Source organism: Anomaloglossus baeobatrachus, chromosome 3 (genome assembly GCF_048569485.1).
Source record: "Anomaloglossus baeobatrachus isolate aAnoBae1 chromosome 3, aAnoBae1.hap1, whole genome shotgun sequence".
NCBI lineage: Eukaryota > Metazoa > Chordata > Amphibia > Anura > Aromobatidae > Anomaloglossus > Anomaloglossus baeobatrachus.
Genome location: NC_134355.1, coordinates 421,280,119 through 421,298,892, shown reverse-complemented (window position 1 = coordinate 421,298,892; position 18,774 = coordinate 421,280,119). Strand labels below are relative to the sequence as shown.

The 18,774-nt window shown below is 41.5% G+C and overlaps 1 protein-coding gene across 2 annotated transcripts in view; it reads right to left on the bottom strand.

Moving 5' to 3' along the window:
- Positions 1-18,774, bottom strand: part of ERICH1 (glutamate rich 1) — an 81,772-nt gene that overhangs the window by 51,103 nt on the left and 11,895 nt on the right. Inside the window, exon 1 of one of the 2 annotated variants that reach the window (XM_075340332.1) lies at positions 16,727-16,782. The exons of the other annotated variant lie outside the window; for it this stretch is intronic. Coding sequence (XP_075196447.1) covers positions 16,727-16,745 — 19 coding nt within the window. The 5' untranslated portion in view covers positions 16,746-16,782. Of the gene's footprint in view, positions 1-16,726; positions 16,783-18,774 lie in introns of those variants that run through there. 2 annotated transcript variants of the gene reach the window in all.

Below are 18,774 nucleotides of genomic sequence, written 5' to 3'. Positions count from 1 at the left end.
ACTTTACAGGTGAAGGGATTGCTATTAATAGCATGTAAGGCCCGAATCGGCCCACATAGATCACTCCAAATCAATGGTCCTCACCATATAAAATCCAGTGGGTAATTGACTAGAGGACTCAGGTATCCCAAAATATCTAGATCTGAGGAGGTCAATTCATAACCAAGATCCTTTGGTGAGTATACTCCTATTGAATAAGCTATATACTAGAAAGAGACCACCCTAATGCAGATAACATATAGGGTATTTAAGAACAATATATATGAATAGTATTTCTCTGCACATCCACCGTATGCAAATAACACATAAGGTATTTTTAAACAATATATATGAATAACGTTTCTCTGCACATTCACCATATGGAGTAATGGACAGGTTTCAAGCAAGCCACATATATGTGCCCGTATTGGCAACTATAGATGGAAGGTCATATCTATGTAAAGAATATATATCTATATACAACTTAACCTTTCCAAAACTGAACTTCTGCTTTTCCCTCCATCTCCCAACCTTCCTAAACCCGACATCTCCCTCTCTGTGTGTGGCACAACGATAAGTCCTAGGCTGCAGGCCCGCTGTCTGGGCGTTATACTTGACACTGATCTCTCCTTCACCTCCCACATACAATCTCTTGCCCGCACCTGCCGCTTGCACCTCAAGAACATCGCTAGAATCCGCCCCTTTCTCACAATGGAAACGACAAAAACCCTCACCGTGGCCCTGATCCACTCTCGCCTTGACTACTGTAACCCTCTATTAATTGGTCTCCCCCTAACTAGACTCTCCCCTCTACAGTCCATCCTTAATGCAGCAGCCAGGGTCACCTATCTGGCTAACCGCTACTCGGATGCCTCTGCTCTGTGCCAGTCATTGCACTGGCTGCCCATATATCACAGGATCCAATTCAAACTGCTTGTTCTCACCCCCACAAAGCTCTCCACAGTGCAGCACCCTCCTACATCTCCACCCTCCTCTCTGTCTATCATCCCACCCGTTCTCTACGCTCTGCAAATGACTTTCGATTAACATCCACACTAATTCGAACCTCCCACTCCCGAATCCAAGACTTCTTCCGAGCTGCACCAAACCTCTGGAACGCTCTACCCCAAGAAGTTAGGACAAATCACAACTTACTCAGCTTCAGACGCTCCCTAAAAACGCATCTTTTTAGGGCGGCCTATCACACTCCCTAGCCAAACTAATTTCACCTAATCCCTCTACAACTTCTCAGAACATAACCCCACGTCAAACTCCTTGGCACCCAAATGCATCTCAAGGCTCTGGCCAACTGGTCCAGGAAGCCATCATCTATCCCCCATGAGCTGGCTGGATTGTCATTTTAAATAAACACTTGTACCTTGCCCCTCCCCCCATCTCATTGTAGATTGTAAGCTCTCACGAGCAGGGTTGCCATTTTTCCTTTTAAATATTGTATCCTCTATAATTGTTACTTGTCTGTATATGTATATGATATGTATATGTTCCTCCTGAATTGTAAAGCACTGCGGAATATGTTGGCGCTATAGAAATAAAGATTATTATTATTATTATTATTATTATATACAGCACACCAACAGATGTGATCTGTCAATGTAAATGAGTGTGCTCAGCAAGACTGTTTATCTACAGAGCAAGCACAATAAATCACAACTTATGCTGATAAAGAAAGACCATATATATATAATCAATCAGAAGATTGAGATGTGTATTTAGAATGCCAATATGCATATGTGCACATATATGTGTTCATGATGTTTCCCTTGATAAAGACGGCGAAACGCGCGTTGGGAAGCCCCCCTGTGGTCCCCAGTATTCTTAATATGTAAGTAATTTTTCTCTGTACATTCCACTTAATATTTATGTGTACCCTTAAACACTCTGGGTATATTATATGGTAATTCCGTCTGTGATGGGCATGTTTTTCTACTCTTAGTTGGTATAAGGTTTCTGCACTTGCATTTAATATCCGATTATATGTTGATTCATGTGTGCATACCCAGTCAGAGGGTTACTATATCTACTCTGTACATAAGTAGTCTTGCTGAACACATATGTGCACATATGCATATTGGCATTCTAAATACACATCTCAATCTTCTGATTGATTATATATATGGTCTTTCTTTATCAGCATAAGTTGTGATTTATTGTGCTTGCTCTGTAGATAAACAGTCTTGCTGAGCACACTCATTTACATTGACAGATCACATCTGTTGGTGTGCTGTATATAGATATATATTCTTTACATAGATATGACCTTCCATCTATAGGTGCCAATACGGGCACATATATGTGGCTTGCTTGAAACCTGTCCATTACTCCATATGGTGAATGTGCAGAGAAACGTTATTCATATATATTGTTTAAAAATACCTTATGTGTTATTTGCATACGGTGGATGTGCAGAGCAATACTATTCATATACAGTTAGGTCCAGAAATATTTGGACAGTGACACAATTTTCGCGAGTTGGGCTCTGCATGCCACCACATTGGATTTGAAATGAAACCTCTACAACAGAATTCAAGTGCAGATTGTAACGTTTAATTTGAAGGTTTGAACAAAAATATCTGATAGAAATTGTAGGAATTGTACACATTTCTTTACAAACACTCCACATTTTAGGAGGTCAAAAGTAATTGGACAAATAAACCAAACCCAAACAAAATATTTTTATTTTCAATATTTTGTTGCGAATTCTTTGGAGGCAATCACTGCCTTAAGTCTGGAAGCCATGCACATCACCAAATGCTGGGTTTCCTCCTTCTTAATGCTTTGCCAGGCCTTTACAGCCGCAGCCTTCAGGTCTTGCTTGTTTGTGGGTCTTTCCGTCTTAAGTCTGGATTTGAGCAAGTGAAATGCATGCTCAATTGGGTTAAGATCTGGTGATTGACTTGGCCATTGCAGAATGTTCCACTTTTTTGCACTCATGAACTCCTGGGTAGATTTGGCTGTATGCTTGGGGTCATTGTCCATCTGTACTATGAAGCGCCGTCCGATCAACTTTGCGGCATTTGGCTGAATCTGGGCTGAAAGTATATCCCGGTACACTTCAGAATTCATCCGGCTACTCTTGTCTGCTGTTATGTCCTCAATAAACACAAGTGACCCAGTGCCATTGAAAGCCATGCATGCCCATGCCATCACGTTGCCTCCACCATGTTTTACAGAGGATGTGGTGTGCCTTGGATCATGTGCCGTTCCCTTTCTTCTCCAAACTTTTTCTTCCCATCATTCTGGTACAGGTTGATCTTGGTCTCATCTGTCCATAGAATACTTTTCCAGAACTGAGCTGGCTTCATGAGGTGTTTTTCAGCAAATTTAACTCTGGCCTGTCTATTTTCGGAATTGATGAATGGTTTGCATCTAGATGTGAACCCTTTGTATTTACTTTCATGGAGTCTTCTCTTTACTGTTGACTTAGAGACAGATACACCTACTTCACTGAGAGTGTTCTGGACTTCAGTTGATGTTGTGAACGGGTTCTTCTTCACCAAAGAAAGTATGCGGCGATCATCCTCCACTGTTGTCATCCGTGGACGCCCAGGCCTTTTTGAGTTCCCAAGCTCACCAGTCAATTCCTTTTTTCTCAGAATGTACCAGACTGTTGATTTTGCTACTCCAAGCATATCTGCTATCTCTCTGATGGATTTTTTCTTTTTTTTCAGCCTCAGGATGTTCTGCTTCACCTCAATTGAGAGTTCCTTAGACCGCATGTTGTCTGGTCACAGCAACAGCTTCCAAATGCAAAACCACACACCTGTAATCAACCCCAGACCTTTTAACTACTTCATTGATTACAGGTTAACGAGGGAGACACCTTCAGAGTTAATTGCAGCCCTTAGAGTCCCTTGTCCAATTACTTTTGGTCCCTTGAAAAAGAGGAGGCTATGCATTACAGAACTATGATTCCTAAACCCTTTCTCCGATTTGGATGTGAAAACTCTTATATTGCAGCTGGGAGTGTGCACTTTCAGCCTATATTATATATATAATTGTATTTCTGAACATGTTTTTGTAAACAGCTAAAATAACAAAACTTGTGTCACTGTCCAAATATTTCTGGACCTAACTGTATATTGTTCTTAAATACCCTATATGTTATCTGCATTAGGGTGGTCTCTTTCTAGTATATAGCTGATTCAATAGGAGTATACTCACCAAAGGATCTTGGTTATGAATTGACCTCCTCAGATCTAGATATTTTGGGATACCTGAGTCCTCTAGTCAATTACCCACTGGATTTTATATGGTGAGGACCATTGATTTGGAGTGATCTATGTGGGCCGATTCGGGCCTTACATGCTATTAATAGCAATCCCTTCACCTGTAAAGTATTTAAATATACATATAGGATACCTTTTACATAGGTGTCCAATTCTCCATTGACTACTCCATTCTATACTGAGACCCTTATTTTTATTCTGTGCATTGAACCAATTCATTACTTTTCTCACAGCTACTGGGTGACCATTTCAGGATTATATCATTCACTGTTCATTTTTCATGCTCCCTTTTTCCCCCCCTCCCTCAACTTTTCTTCCTGTAAAAAGTTTTTAACAATTTTCGATAATAAAAATTATTGTTGTAATATGATTTTCAGTATTCTTATGATGAAATACAGCTTAATAAAAACGTATCCATAAAAATCAGATGCCACAGGTAGGTTCTGTGTGGGATCCAAATTGTCATTTTTTTTTTTTAAGCGATCATCTGATATATGTAGGAAAGTATGCATGATGCAATTTTTTTTTTTTTCTCACAGACAGTTGGACCGAGGAAACAATCGTTCATCTGAACAGCCCTAATGAATAAGGCTAGGTTCACATTTCCGTTGTTTATGATCAGTCACAATCCGCCGCTGTTAAACAACGCAATCAGTTTGGCGGATTCCGTTGTTTCCCATAAACTTGTATGAGCGGCGGATTGTGACCGATGCCCTTGCGTTGCATCCGCCACCCGACTGATCAGTAGTGGAACGACTGACCGTCGGGCGGCAGGAACGCAGCGAAATCCTTTTGATTTCACTGCGCATGCTCTCTCTCGGCGGCCAAATGCTCAGCTGATCGCCCGGCAGCCGCCTTCTGTGAGCGATCGGCTGATCACCCGGCGGCCAGCTTCTGTGAGCGATCGGCTGATCACCCGGCGGCCAACTTATGAGAGCGATCAGCTGATCGTTCACAATAGCCGGCCGCCGGGAGATCATATGATAGCTCTCAAAAGCTGGCGGCCGGCTATTGTGAATGATCACTCGTTTTACAACGGAATCCGCTTTCTCGTGACAATGAATTCCAATTCTTGTCACCCGTTGTACTACGCATCAGTCACAAGCGTCAAGCAACGCATGTGACTGATGCAAAACAACGGAAATGTGAACCTAGCCTAACATGGGTCAGAGTGCTGTCCGAGTGCTATCCAATCAAATATTGCACAGCATATGACTAATTTAATCTCATCTCCATGAGTCCTTGGGCTCAATGCACATTTATCCTATGATCTACAGCACTTACGTTGAGGTTTCTATCTAAATCTCCAAAACATAGGATTCAGACTAAATCTTCTAGTGCAGACATTGGCAATGTACCGTCTATGGGCCACATGCAGCTCTTTGGACAGTCAATGGGCTTTATGCAGTGGTGTCCTGCAACACGTGCCAGGTGTAATCACTATCATTGGTATCTGTAGCCTCAGGATACCAATGAAAACAATGACTGAAAAGGGAGCTAAAAACTCCCTCTTCCATCATTGAGCCTGTGCGCCTGAGAGCGCAGCAAGTGCGATGACATCACTACATCGCACCAACTACATAGCAGTACATAGCGAAGACTGAAGTAGTGCGGTAAGTAGTATAGATATTTTATTTTTTTCTACATCGTACTGCGCATGGCGGCACACAACACTATGTATGGGGCCACAAAATGTAAAGAAACATTTCCTGTATAGTGACTTATATATAAGACAGAATTAAAAAATAAAAAAAAAATTCAAACCACCTCTTCCACCCCTTAAGACCGCTTTACACGCTACGACATCGCTAAAGCGATGTCGTTGGGGGTCACGGAATTTGTGACGCACATCTGGCCGCGTTAGCGATGTTGTTGCGTGTGACACCTATGAGCGATTTTAAATAGTCGCAAAAACATTCAAAATCGCTTATCGGTGACATCCCCCTTATTCCCAATTATCGTTGCTGCTGCAGGTACGATGTTGTTCGTCGTTCCTGCTGCAGCACACATTGATACGTGCAACAACGCAGGAACGAGGAACCTCACCTTACCTGCGGCCGTCCGCAATGAGAAAGGAAGGAGGTGGGCGGGATGTTACGTCCCGCTCATCTCCGCCCCTCTGCTTCTATTGGGCGGCCGCTTAGTGTTGTCGCCCGGACCCGTCACACTACTACCTTCCTAGCGACGTCGCTGTGACTGGCGAACTGCCTCCTTTCTAAGGGGGCGTTCCGAGCGGCGTCACAGCGACGTCGCTAGGAAGGTAGTAGTGTGACGGGTCCGGGCGATGTTGTGCGCCACGGGCAGCGATTTGCCCGTGACGCACAACCGATGGGGTGGGAACGCACGCTAGCGATATCTGTAACGATATCGCAGCGTGTAAAGCGGCATTTCGGCTATGTTCATTAGTAGCGTTTTTGCACACTTATTGCTTTCAAAGCTGAAAAAAAAAAAAAAAAAAAAAAAAGAAAAACGCTGAAAGAATTGACAAGCTGCTTCTTTAAAAAATGCAGCAGTTTTGCATTTCATTCATGAAAAAAAACAATCATGTGCATTAGGTTTATGAAGTCTCCTAGCTTTTGCTGAAACTGAAAATCAGCTTTTTTTTTTCATGAGTTTCATGCATATTTAAAACAAACTGTGTACATAGCCTTAATAACCGGGCCAACTCTCACCGTATTTCCCTGCTGCCTATGCCTACAGCAGATGACATAGTATAGGTGATAACTAAAACTACACCCGCCGATAGTCACCGGTAAATGTAATTTTAACATTTTACTACTTTATCTGGGCACTTGTATGTGATATTGTCAGTCACATCCTGTTTAATTTATCAAGGGGGGACTCTGAAGGTCACAAAGCCTATGCAGCCAATGCAAGAACAGTCAAAAATTGGTAGGAAGACGAACTCCAATACACCCTATATTAGACATAAAGGAGGGCCTCATACACGTTGTTAACATTGTTAGTAATTGGGACTGCTACACTCATAAATGCTATGCAATAAGTGCAAGGGCTGCAAAAATTAGAAGGAGGTACTCCAATACACCCTGCAAGACACGTAGAGGAGCGCCTCCGAACTTTTTTGTTACCATTAATAATAGTGGGACTCCTGGACTGGGATAGCATATGCATTAAGTGCAGGGCTCACAAATATTTACCCATGGGGCACATTATATTATTTGTGTACATGAAGTTTTGAGCTAGACCTCTAAAAATTATGAAGAAAGGCATCATAGATGCCCTTGCAAAAGGGAATCTGTCAGCAGGTTTTTGCTACCTCATTTGAGACCTATATGATGTAGGAAAAGAGGTCCAGAGTTCAAAGATATATCACTTAGATTGCTATGTGCAGCCGTTCTGACACAGTGAAAGTTTTTAGATTTTGCATATAGAAGTGTTGGGACAGCTGCACCCGCCCACACCAGGCTTTTCGTGTACATTTCCAAAGACAGAAACTACTAATCAGAGAAGGGGGCAGAGTCGGACTAGAGTTTATGTGCTGCTGAGACCCACTAACAATAAAGATAAGAGCCTAAAACTAGCATTGCAGGTAAACAAAAAAAAAAAAAGAAACCTGCTGACACATTCCCTTTAAGAGGGAGGGTCGCATGACCTGTTGCAATGGTAGAGAAGGAAGGCACATATAAGAAGAAACAATAAACCGTATACACTTGTTTGGTGAGAAGGGGTGCAACGAATACCCCCCAAAAAAAAAAAAAAAAAAAAAAAAAACCTAACATTTTAATTGCCTTTTTGTTCCGCTGCTTTTATCCGGAGGGATTCAGAAGTCTGGGCCAATCCAAGCCTTATTCACTTTCATAACAGTCAGCAATTACAGTTGATATGTGGATGCACTAAGATCCCACTCAGACAAAACGCTAGAGGCAAGGCAGACCAGCACCTTCAAAGCGTAGTTGGACAGTTCATGCCAGGAGTCCAGCATGGATGCCCAATAGTTGTACGGAACTGAGTAAATATGGAGGACGCTGGTATGGTCGGCTAGGTACTCACTCACAATCTTCCAGAACTTTTCCTTGCTTCTCAGAGTACCTTGTGCATCAGGTCCTGGGCGCATCTCATGAAACTGCCCCAGACCTTTGATAGTGTTCCCCTAGCTCTGTTGGACCCGTTGTGTGTCTCCCTCACCTCTCCTCCTTGGTTGCCCAAGAAACTATGAATTCTGCTACCAGATTTGTCAAATGGGAATTTTTGGACTAATTGTTCAATTAGGGCTTTCTGGTATCGCACCATTTTACTAGACATCTCATCTGCAGGAAGGAGAGATGGAAAGTTCTCCTTGTATCGTGGGTCAAGAAAAGTAAACAACCAGTAATTAGTGTTGGCCAAAATGTGTATCACGTGAGGGTCATGGGAAACACAGTGGGACAAAGTCAGCCATGTCTCCCAGACTCTGAACAGGCAAGACCCCGTTCCCACCAAAGGACAACTTTCCATCTCCTCCTCTTCAGGCCATACACGCTGAACAGATGGGAATGTTGTGGCTAATACCCTCTCTAGCGCAGTCAACCGTCTCCTGTTCCTCCTCCACATTATCATCAAATTCAAGCTGAGAAGATGAGATGAGGCTGGGTAGTAGAGTGTTGAGCAAAAACAGAAATGGGATGGTTACACAGATTATGGCATCATCATCACTCACCATCTTGGTAGATTCCTCAAAGTTTTTGAGAACTTCACAGAACTCAGACATCCATGCCCACTGGTTGATTCTTATGTGCGGAGGTTAACCGGAACACCGACGGACATGCTGTAGCTGTTATTTAACTACTGCCCTCTGCTTCTCACAAAGCCATGTCAACATATGCAATGTGAAGTTTTAGCACGTGGGAACGTCGCACACCAGTCAGTGAACTGGCGCTTGCAAGTGTTGCTGCCGAACTGCCAGACTGGTGGTAGCTGTTGCTGACTTGTGGAAAGGGAAAATGGGTGTCCACATACACAGCGTACCTTCACAAGTAGCTCAGGCAAATCTGGGTAGGTTTTCAGAAACAGCTGAACCACTTAGTTGAGCACATGGGTCAAGCATGGTACATGTGCGAGCTTGATAAGCTTCAGAGCCGCCACCAGATTATGGACATTATCAAATACAACTATGCCTGGTTGAAGGTTCAGCGGTGAGAGTCACAGGTCTCTGGTCTGTTGGACCTTTCAACAACTCTGGCAGTGTGCTGTTTGTCACCTAAATAAATTAGTTTATGCAGAGCCTGTTGGTGCTTCAGTCCTTCCAGCTTGCTGTTTGGGGCTAAAAATCTTTTTGTAGCAAAAAAAAAAAAAAAAAAAAAAAAAAAAAAAGGTTCATTTTTGCTGCCCAACATTATAAGCTTTTGTGAAACAAGTGTGTGCCCAATATAATCATTACACTAGCAGTGTAGTTTCCAAAATGTGGTCAATGTGGGGATTTCTGCTGTTTCGGAACCTCAGTGGCTCTGCATATGCAACAAGGTGTTCACAAACTATTTTGACCAAAATATGCACCCCAAGTTCAAATAAGAAATTTTCCTTCTGAACCCTGCTATATGGAAAACTGTAGTTTCCGACACCATATGGGATATTCATGTAGTTAGGAAAAATTGAAAACTAAATTGTGTAGTCCATTTTCTTCTAAAAAAAAAAAAAAACAACTTAGGGCTAAAGAAACATTTTAGTGAGGTGTCCAAGGGGGTAGGGGCAAAAAACTAAAATTTTCATTCTTGAATCCCAATAGTTAAAACTTTTTTGAAGCATCTATGGTTTCAAAATGAGCACTACAACTCTAGATTTTCTTAAGGGGTGCAGTTTAGAAAATAGGGTAACTTGTGGGGGGGGTTTCTTCCGTTTTGCACCTCGGAGGCACGTCAAATGCAAAATAGCTTATGTAACCTAATCCAGCAAAAATAGTTTTTCCAAAAGTCATAGTGCTCAATTGCTTTCGAGCATTGCCGTTTGCAAAGGCAGGAGTTTCTAATTGCATGCGAGGTGTCTCCATACTCAGGAAAAAAATGCACAACATATTGTGGGGGCCATTTAATCCTGTTTGTTTTGAGAATACCAATAATTTGGAGCTTAAGTAAAATGTTGTGTCAAAAACTAATTTTTCACTCCACTTTTCATTCATTCTTTTTAAGCAACCGAAGTATTAAAAAAACTCCGTAAAGACAGTTTTGAATAGTGTGAGGGGTGCAGGGTTTTTTTTGTGAATTGGTCCTTAAAAAGAAAAGTAGGTTTTGTAAATTTTGTTGAAAAATATTACTAACATTTTAACTGTTCTAAAAGATCACAAATAATAAGACAGATTTGATGAATGTTAATTTATTAACAATTTAGTGTGGTATGACTGCTTTAGGATCATATATTTTCAAGTTCAAAAATTGCCTATTTTTCTATATTTTTATAAAATGTCATTAATAAACCTAAGTCCTATTGACTTACATTTACGATCAACATAAAGCACGTGTCACAAAAATGTATCTAAGAATCAGAGAGATATGTAGAAAGAGTCCAGAGTTGTTATTATTACCACATGAACTGACATGTCAAAATGGCAAGGATGGCCAGCTCAGGCAGGTGAAAATTGACTTTTGAGGGAAGGGGTTAAAATGGTTTAAAGGGAACCAATCAATCTGTTTTTCGTATATAACCTAAAGCCAGTGTTATACTGTCACTATTATGCGGATTCTATACATACCTGTAGTGGTCAGCTCGCATGTTTAGGTTTTGAAATCAAAGAAAGTAAAGTTTATAAAATGAGCAGCTTCTTGAGTGACAGCAGCTGAGGAGCAGATCATATATTCATAGTTATCCCCTCCCCCTGTTAGAATTAGCATAAGCATGACACAAATGACTCACTTTGTCTAGCAGGACCTGTGGTGAGGTCATACCCATGTGACCAAAAGGGGCGGCGCCTCAGCCACCAAAGCTGGATACCAGGTCACATGGTATGACCTCACACAGGTCCTGCTAGACAAAGTGAGTCATTTGTATAATGCTTATGCTAATTCTAACAGGGGGAGGGGATAACTCTGAATATATGATCTGCTCCAGTGCAACTGTCACTCAAGAAACTGCTCATTTTACAAACTTCACTTTCTTGGATTTGAAATCCTAAACATCCGAGCTGACCACTAATGGTATGTATAGAATCAGCCTGATAGTACCAGTATAGCACTGGCTTTAGGTTACATATGAAAATCCTGGTGATTGGTTCCCTTTAAACTAATTGCTGGAGGTTGGTAGAATTAGTGAATGGGCTGAAGTCTATTGTACGTCCCACATGACAAGATATATAATGACTTCTGACTTGGATACGAGGAAACAGACCGAGATACTTTTTAATAATAAGTAGGGATATAGAAACGAGCGACCCTATTACTGCTGGAAGAAAACAATGCAAACCAGGCAGGCAGCGATAAAAACACTACGTCAACAATGCAAGAGATCTGCTAAACGGCCACAGTATTCATAGTACAGTAATTCCTGCTCTTATAAAAGGATCAATTCCTGCAGCTCCAGACAATACAATTTCTTTGTCATAATGGCAGACACCATGGCGAATTATACATTAAAAACCTCACACAAGCGATGGCTCATAAGCAATAACCGGCAGCGGACAGTCCTAGGTACGTGACCTTTACAATTCCAAGACTTTTCATAAACACATTGAAACAATCCAGAATGGAAACCTAACCATTTTATAGAAATGTAGTGCCACCACTTGAAGAATGAAGCTTTTTGTGCTCTTCCAAAATGCAAAATTAATTATCCTTCCTCTGGCTGTTTCTGTATTTACAAAAGGCAAGAAAGAAATCATATTAGCGGTACAGCTAATAGACGTCAGGACAACGTTCTAGTTCTTTTGGCATGAAAACTTGCTAAATTTCTGCTTTTCTGATCCCAGAGGACACTAGCAGACCCCACTGAACGAAATATCAATGGATGGCATATAGATAATAGAAATTCATGCAATTCCGATTTTTTTTTGTTTACAGAAACAGGAAAATAAAGAAGCCCTCCTGTGAATAACGTTTTCCATTAAATCTGTGTATATGTGTATTAATGTTCTCACCTTCTCCGGGATCCAGCGCTGTTCTGCTCCTCTTCTCAGACATCACCCTTCTTCAGACTCGCGGGGTCACACTGTGCTCTCAATCTCCGGGAAGTGGCTTTTACAATGTAACACCCTGTTGTGTCAGAACAAGGCTCCATAGGCTCGGATTGTAAAAGACTTCCAGCTCACGCACACAGTAAACACGATAGTCTGAAGAGCGGTGACACCACTGAAAAAGGGGCAAAACTTTGGATCCTGTGGAAAGCAGTGGTGGGCATTCACCCCTTAACCACATCCGAAGCGCGTTCCCACAAACCGCAGAACATGTGCAGCGCTGAAAGAGTCGGTCACCACACGGACTCAGACCATAACCAAGCATATCATGGGGGAGCTTTGTCAGCCCCTGCATCGGCGATCGCTGCATCAGGCTGACTAGCCAATCAGTGTTTTACTAATAAAGTTGTAAAAAAACAAAACACGTCGATGGCAAGTGACTGGTGCTGTCAGCGACAAACATAAGCAAAAAGGATGATGTGATCGTGGCATCGCCTGTGTTTATTAACTCTTGTCAATAGTCAATGACCAATTTGGGCCCACGTTAAAATAAATTAACGACTGCCGCTCTGCTCGCCATATTTCACTCAGATTGGTGCTGAAAATCTCCTCTGTGCTACCCGAGAGAAATAATTGGTGGTCAGTGGCTGCGATTCTCCTTAATCTAGAGCTTCAGATCTCCTTCTGTTGCTTTGCCGTTTGCTCTGTGTGACCTAACTGTAATCACAGCAGCCATCAAGTACAAATCCCTGTTCCAGGTCCCTCCTGCGCCGCTTTCCCCTGCTCAATACCACCCCTACTCCCAAAATACTCAATTTCTGTCTTGTCCCCCTCTTTAAGTCTGCATGCCCCACAACTGCAGGGCTCTTATCAGTATTGCTGATCAGAGTCTGACTCCCCCACTCCACAATTGCTGATCAGAGTCTATACTAAAATTTTAGTTTTTGTTTTTTCACACTTGCACAACCGTGTTGCACTGTTACCAACATTTATTCTCTTTGCTAAACAGCCGTTGCACATTGTAAGTTGTTTGGTCATTTTAGGCGAATCTTAGGATCCTCTATTAAAACGTGCACTGTATTTATATTGGGGAAGGGGAATAGTCAGTTGGGGATTACAGTGAATTTTTTTTTAACTTTGTAAGCTGTTTTGCTGTACCATGGGTGGCATGTATTACACCCCATCTAATTGTTTCTTGCTCAAGGGTATTAATAGGTAATTGGATTATCCAGGCACGCCTGTAGGTAACACATAGTGAATATACTGTAGGTGACAGCTTGTAGAGCGCCACACTGTACAGCACAAGGGTCTCAGCCTCTTCACTGTGTAGATTTTGTTTCCCTGAGTTCTCCATTATTTTATTTTTAGGTTTTTTTTTTACATATTGAAGTAATACACTTTAGTTGGTAAGGGTACTTTCACACTTGCGTTCAGCGGAGTCCGTCACTATGGAGAATAGCGCAGTCCGCAGTCTATTCTCCATAGACTTGTATGGATGACGCACTGTAACGCAAGTGTCAGCGTTGCATCCGCTCGACGACGCAGCGTCGTTATTTTGACGCTGCGCCGGGCGGGAGGAACACAGCATGTAACTTTTTTTGAGCAGCGCAATCCGTTGGATTTCACTGCGCATGCCCTCTCTGGCTCCCTGCACCCGTAAGCAAGGTAAATATCGGGTAACCAAGCAAAGTGCTTTGCCGATATTTACCCTCGCTACGTGTGCAGGGAGCCCAACACTTCCCCGCTTGGCTCCGCTCCCACACATTCTCAGCAGCCGAGCGATCAGCTGATCACCCGGCGGCCGGCTGCTGGGAGCGATCAGCTGATTGTTCACAATAGTCTGCCGCCGGTAAACTTTTAAAAAAAAAAAAAAATCCAAAGACGGATTCGGTTGTGCCACTATATGCAACACATCCGTTGCATCCGTCACACAAAGCAATGCAACGGATACCATTCAACGCAAGTATGAAACTAGCCTAATCTAGCATTCAAGCCGATTATTTCCACTTTGTGACTTTGCTGTATCCTAAAAAAAAACACCCCGGTACACTGCTTATAAACTTATGACATTTTGGGGCACTGTGCTGCATTTGGGCATAGTGAAAAAAACAAACCGAAAAACAGATTTTGACAATACTGCAGTACTGACATTATACAGCTCAAGAGCATTCCATATGGCCATGACAAGGACACATTGTGAAGAAATCCAAAAACGTTTGCCTTAGGCAGGGGTCACAAGAGCGTATGAATCGGACAAGTGCAATGTGATAAATAAAATAAATCAGGTTGCACTAGATCAAATGTTAGAGGTCAGACCTCTTCGTTTCTTCAAAAAACAAGTGGTCCCTTAAAAAAAAAAGTTAAATAAAAATATAATAATAAATAATAATAAATAATAAATAATAATATAAGATTTTAAATTTAACTTGAAAAGAAATGAGCATGACCTTTTGTTTTCAGGGCACACAAATTCAAAGTTAAAAAATTGAAAATTCTTCAAAAATTTACAAATTTCTGATATTTTCATACATAAATGGATATCATATACTACTTTCATAAAGTACAATGTATTAAGAAGAAAAAAAACAAAAAAAAAAAACACAAAACAAACACACACACACACACACACACACATTCTCGGAATCACTGGGAGCCCATTGAAGTGTACTGGAGTTAAAGTGACACTGTTAGAAGAGAACAATTTGGCCTGGAAGGTGAAAACAGGGTTTAATTCACTTACGCTACACTACATTCAGCTATATACAAATTTAATGGAAAAAAACCAATTTAATGGGAGTATTTCTTTAATATCAGAGAATCAAAGATTAATTGCAGGAGGTAGAATTGTGGCTAATAGGATGTTACGGAGGGGACGATTGGAAAATATGAAACCAATCGTCGCCTGAAGTTCGCCGGGCAGATGACAAAGCCGCTATGGGACTGGAGGACGAAATACAGCAACTCAGGAGAACCCAAAGGAAACGAAGGGGATGTTTAAGGCAGGGCTGTGGAGTCGGAGTCGGAGTCGTGGAGTCGGAGTCGGAGCTCATTTTGGTGGAGTCGGAGTCGGAGTCGGTATAAAATGCACCGACTCCGACTCCTAAAATATATAATAAATTGGGGACAGGAGTGCAATGCAGAATGTGCTGAATATTTTACTAAATAATAACATTTAGTATAATGCTTATATTTAAGTGAAAAATGTATTGTAGTACAATGTGAACATCAGACATTTAATTGTTTTTATGATACAATAATCAAGATATTTGGATAGAACATAAAATATTTATTGGAATACAACTTTAGAACACAAAAAACTAATAAATTTTAAATATGTAATGTATATATATATATACAGTGTATATACACACAAGATATATATGTAATCTACTGTATATTACATAGTGTATTACATATTTACAATTTATTACAGTTTTTTGTGTTCTAAAGTTGTATTCCAATAAATATATTTTATGTTCTATCCAAATATCTTGATTATTGTATCATAAAAATTATTAAATGTCTGATGTTCACATACACATATTCATGTACTACAATACATTTTTCACCTAACTATAAGCAATATATGTAGGAGTCGGAGTCGGAGCCGGAGTCGGAGTCGGAGTCGGAGCCGGAGTCGGTGCAAGAGAATTTGAGGAGTCGGAGTCGGAGTCGGAGTCGAAGGTTTGGCTTACCGACTCCACAGCCCTGGTTTAAGGGCACACCCCAACGTGTAGTGTGTCCCTGTTAATCTCACAGGTACACATGTAATGGTCATGTGTGTAGGGACATGTCAAAACCAAAAGAATTTGCAACAAATATTGGTCACATATGTAGGAACCTGTCAGACCGAGAGGTAACCCAGGTAATGTTACTGGGAAACCTGGGACGTTACCGCTGAACCAGTCACTTGCGTACAGGGGCACGGCAGACCGTGTACAGGTACAAAGGAATCAGTCACGTGCCTAGAGGGCACGTCAGACCGAGTAGGCTACCCAGTTAACGTCACTGGGTACCCAGGGCTGGCACACACACACATCTGCCACTAACAATGCAGACTGGTCACGTGCGTAGGCGTCACGTCAGACCATGTGGATCCTGACCCTCACCGTGCCGAGACACAGCTGTACCGAGATACGAATACCTGGTACAGACGCCTAGCCCTATAAACACATACACACTGGTAGGACAATGGTTGACCCTCACCGTACCAAGGTACAGGTGTGCACGGATACGAATACCCGGCACCGACGCCTAACCCTGAAGTAGTCACTGTCCTTATCCATACACACATCTGCCTGCAGGAAAATGGCCCTGGAACCTAATCACTCTAACAGCCAGGACAGCAGCCTTAGCTGTCAGCATGCAGTATGACACTCGGGCGCCAATGAGTGGAGCTACAGACCTTTTATAGCCGCCTCCATGGCCAAGACCACATGGCATGTGGTAATAGCGTCGGTTGCAGTCATACAGAGGCTGCCACGTCATTGCTGATGTCACTGATGACCAATCAGTAGCCACCTTGACATTGATGACATCACGCACATGCTCAGTATGATTGCATGAGCACTTAGGCTCAGGATGGTACAAAACTCTAGCCACATTATGCCAGGGCGAACCCCTCAGCGAGATTAGAGAGGTCTCGTTAGATTTATTAGAATTATTAATCCCACGTATTAAACTAGATGGTTGGAAAAAGAAGGGAATTTTAAACATGTGTAATTTATTAAGAAATAATTCTCTTTTAGGATTTGAGGCTCTTGCTGAGGTATACCATCTGCCTGATACAGAAAAGATTAATTGGGTTAGGATAAGTGAATTCTTGGCAGATACAACAACTTTTACCTTCAAGATTCCGAGATTACTGAATGTTCTTTTGCACAGACTAATGAGATCTTCTGGAAAACTAGTAACATTTACAGAATATTCAATGATGATCTCCAATTGACTAAATTACAGTATATGAAATCTTGGGAAAGATCTGGATTGCTCATTCTCGCTTAAACGATGGCAAACTTCCTTGAAACACACATATACGAATTGTGCTTGTGCTAATTTGCAGGAAACACACTATAAATTACTTAGTAGATGGTATTATACGCCTCAGAGATTGAATGTCATCTCATCCTCTAATTCAAGTCTTTGTTGGAGGGGTTGTGACTGTACTGGCTTTTTTCCATATTTTTTGGAGTTGTCCTTTGTTGGGTATCCTATGGAAAGACACAGAACATCTTATATACACGGTGACCTCAGTTAGAATTCATTTGACCTCTGAGCTAGTTCTCCTATCTATTGGTTTGGAGGAGTTGAAAAAGCGGTGTAAACAAATTACTTGCCATATTCTTTTGGTCATTAAATCTTTACTAGCGTCCAAATGGAAGGAAATAGATGTCCCCTCAATACAAGAAGTTATAGATAGGGTTTCCTTACATAACATATATGAGTACAACATAGCCCTGAAGGAAGGTAACTTTTCTAGATATGCTGAGAGGTGGTATCTGTGGTCTCTTAAATTTAACCCAACCCTTAAGATATACGACCTTTGATGTTATTCACTTGTTTTTTTTCTACATATATTAGTTGTTTGAATTTTCTTACTGTTTGCAAAATTTGCCTTATATTTGCAGTATGTTTCTTTTGCATAGTAATAGTTGCTAGGAATCTTGGAGTTATATATTTTTATTTATTTATTTTTTTTAATGTTGCCTTTCAAATTATATCTAAAGCCTATTGTTTGTTAAAAAAATGACAAAAATTGTAAAATAAGTAATTTCAATGCTTGCTACACCTCATTTTATGTTTCCCCTTTCCCTTTTCCCTGTTATAAATAAAGACAGTATACAAAACTCTAGCCACTTGATGCCTCAGGTGGCACTGTGGAGTTGACCGACCCCCATGTGGGAGTCAATGATGGGACTGGACCGGTTCGAGGCACAACAGAACCCCGAACCGTAACATAAGAAAGCAAATAATTTATTTAAATGAGCAATGATCACTTAAATGACAGTTCATACAAACGTTCAGGCCAGCAATTCCATAACTAAAAGAAAAGTCACTTTTTTTTTTTTTTTAAATTTTCTTACTTTTTTTATGTGGACATGAAAATCAATGCTTGTTGACAGCACATCCTCTTTTTTAAGCAGGACCAACAAAGTAAAAGTATTGGTGCATTTATACAGGCTACATAAAATCGGCAGTTATTTAACAGTCTGTTTAGATCACAGGTCTCAACCATGCAGCCCGCATGCGGCTCCTCAGGCTTCTTCTTGCGGCTCGCAAGCCCATGGACCCCATGACAATCGCGGCCAGTGCCCGCAGTAGTCAGGGCTTTATTTCATTTGAATGAACTGCTAGCACTGCGCACAGAGCTCTCTGCAGAATCATAACTAAGGCAGCCGCTGGCCAATCGCAGTAGGCCAGCTGCTGACGTAGTGATATGACGTCACAAGCTGG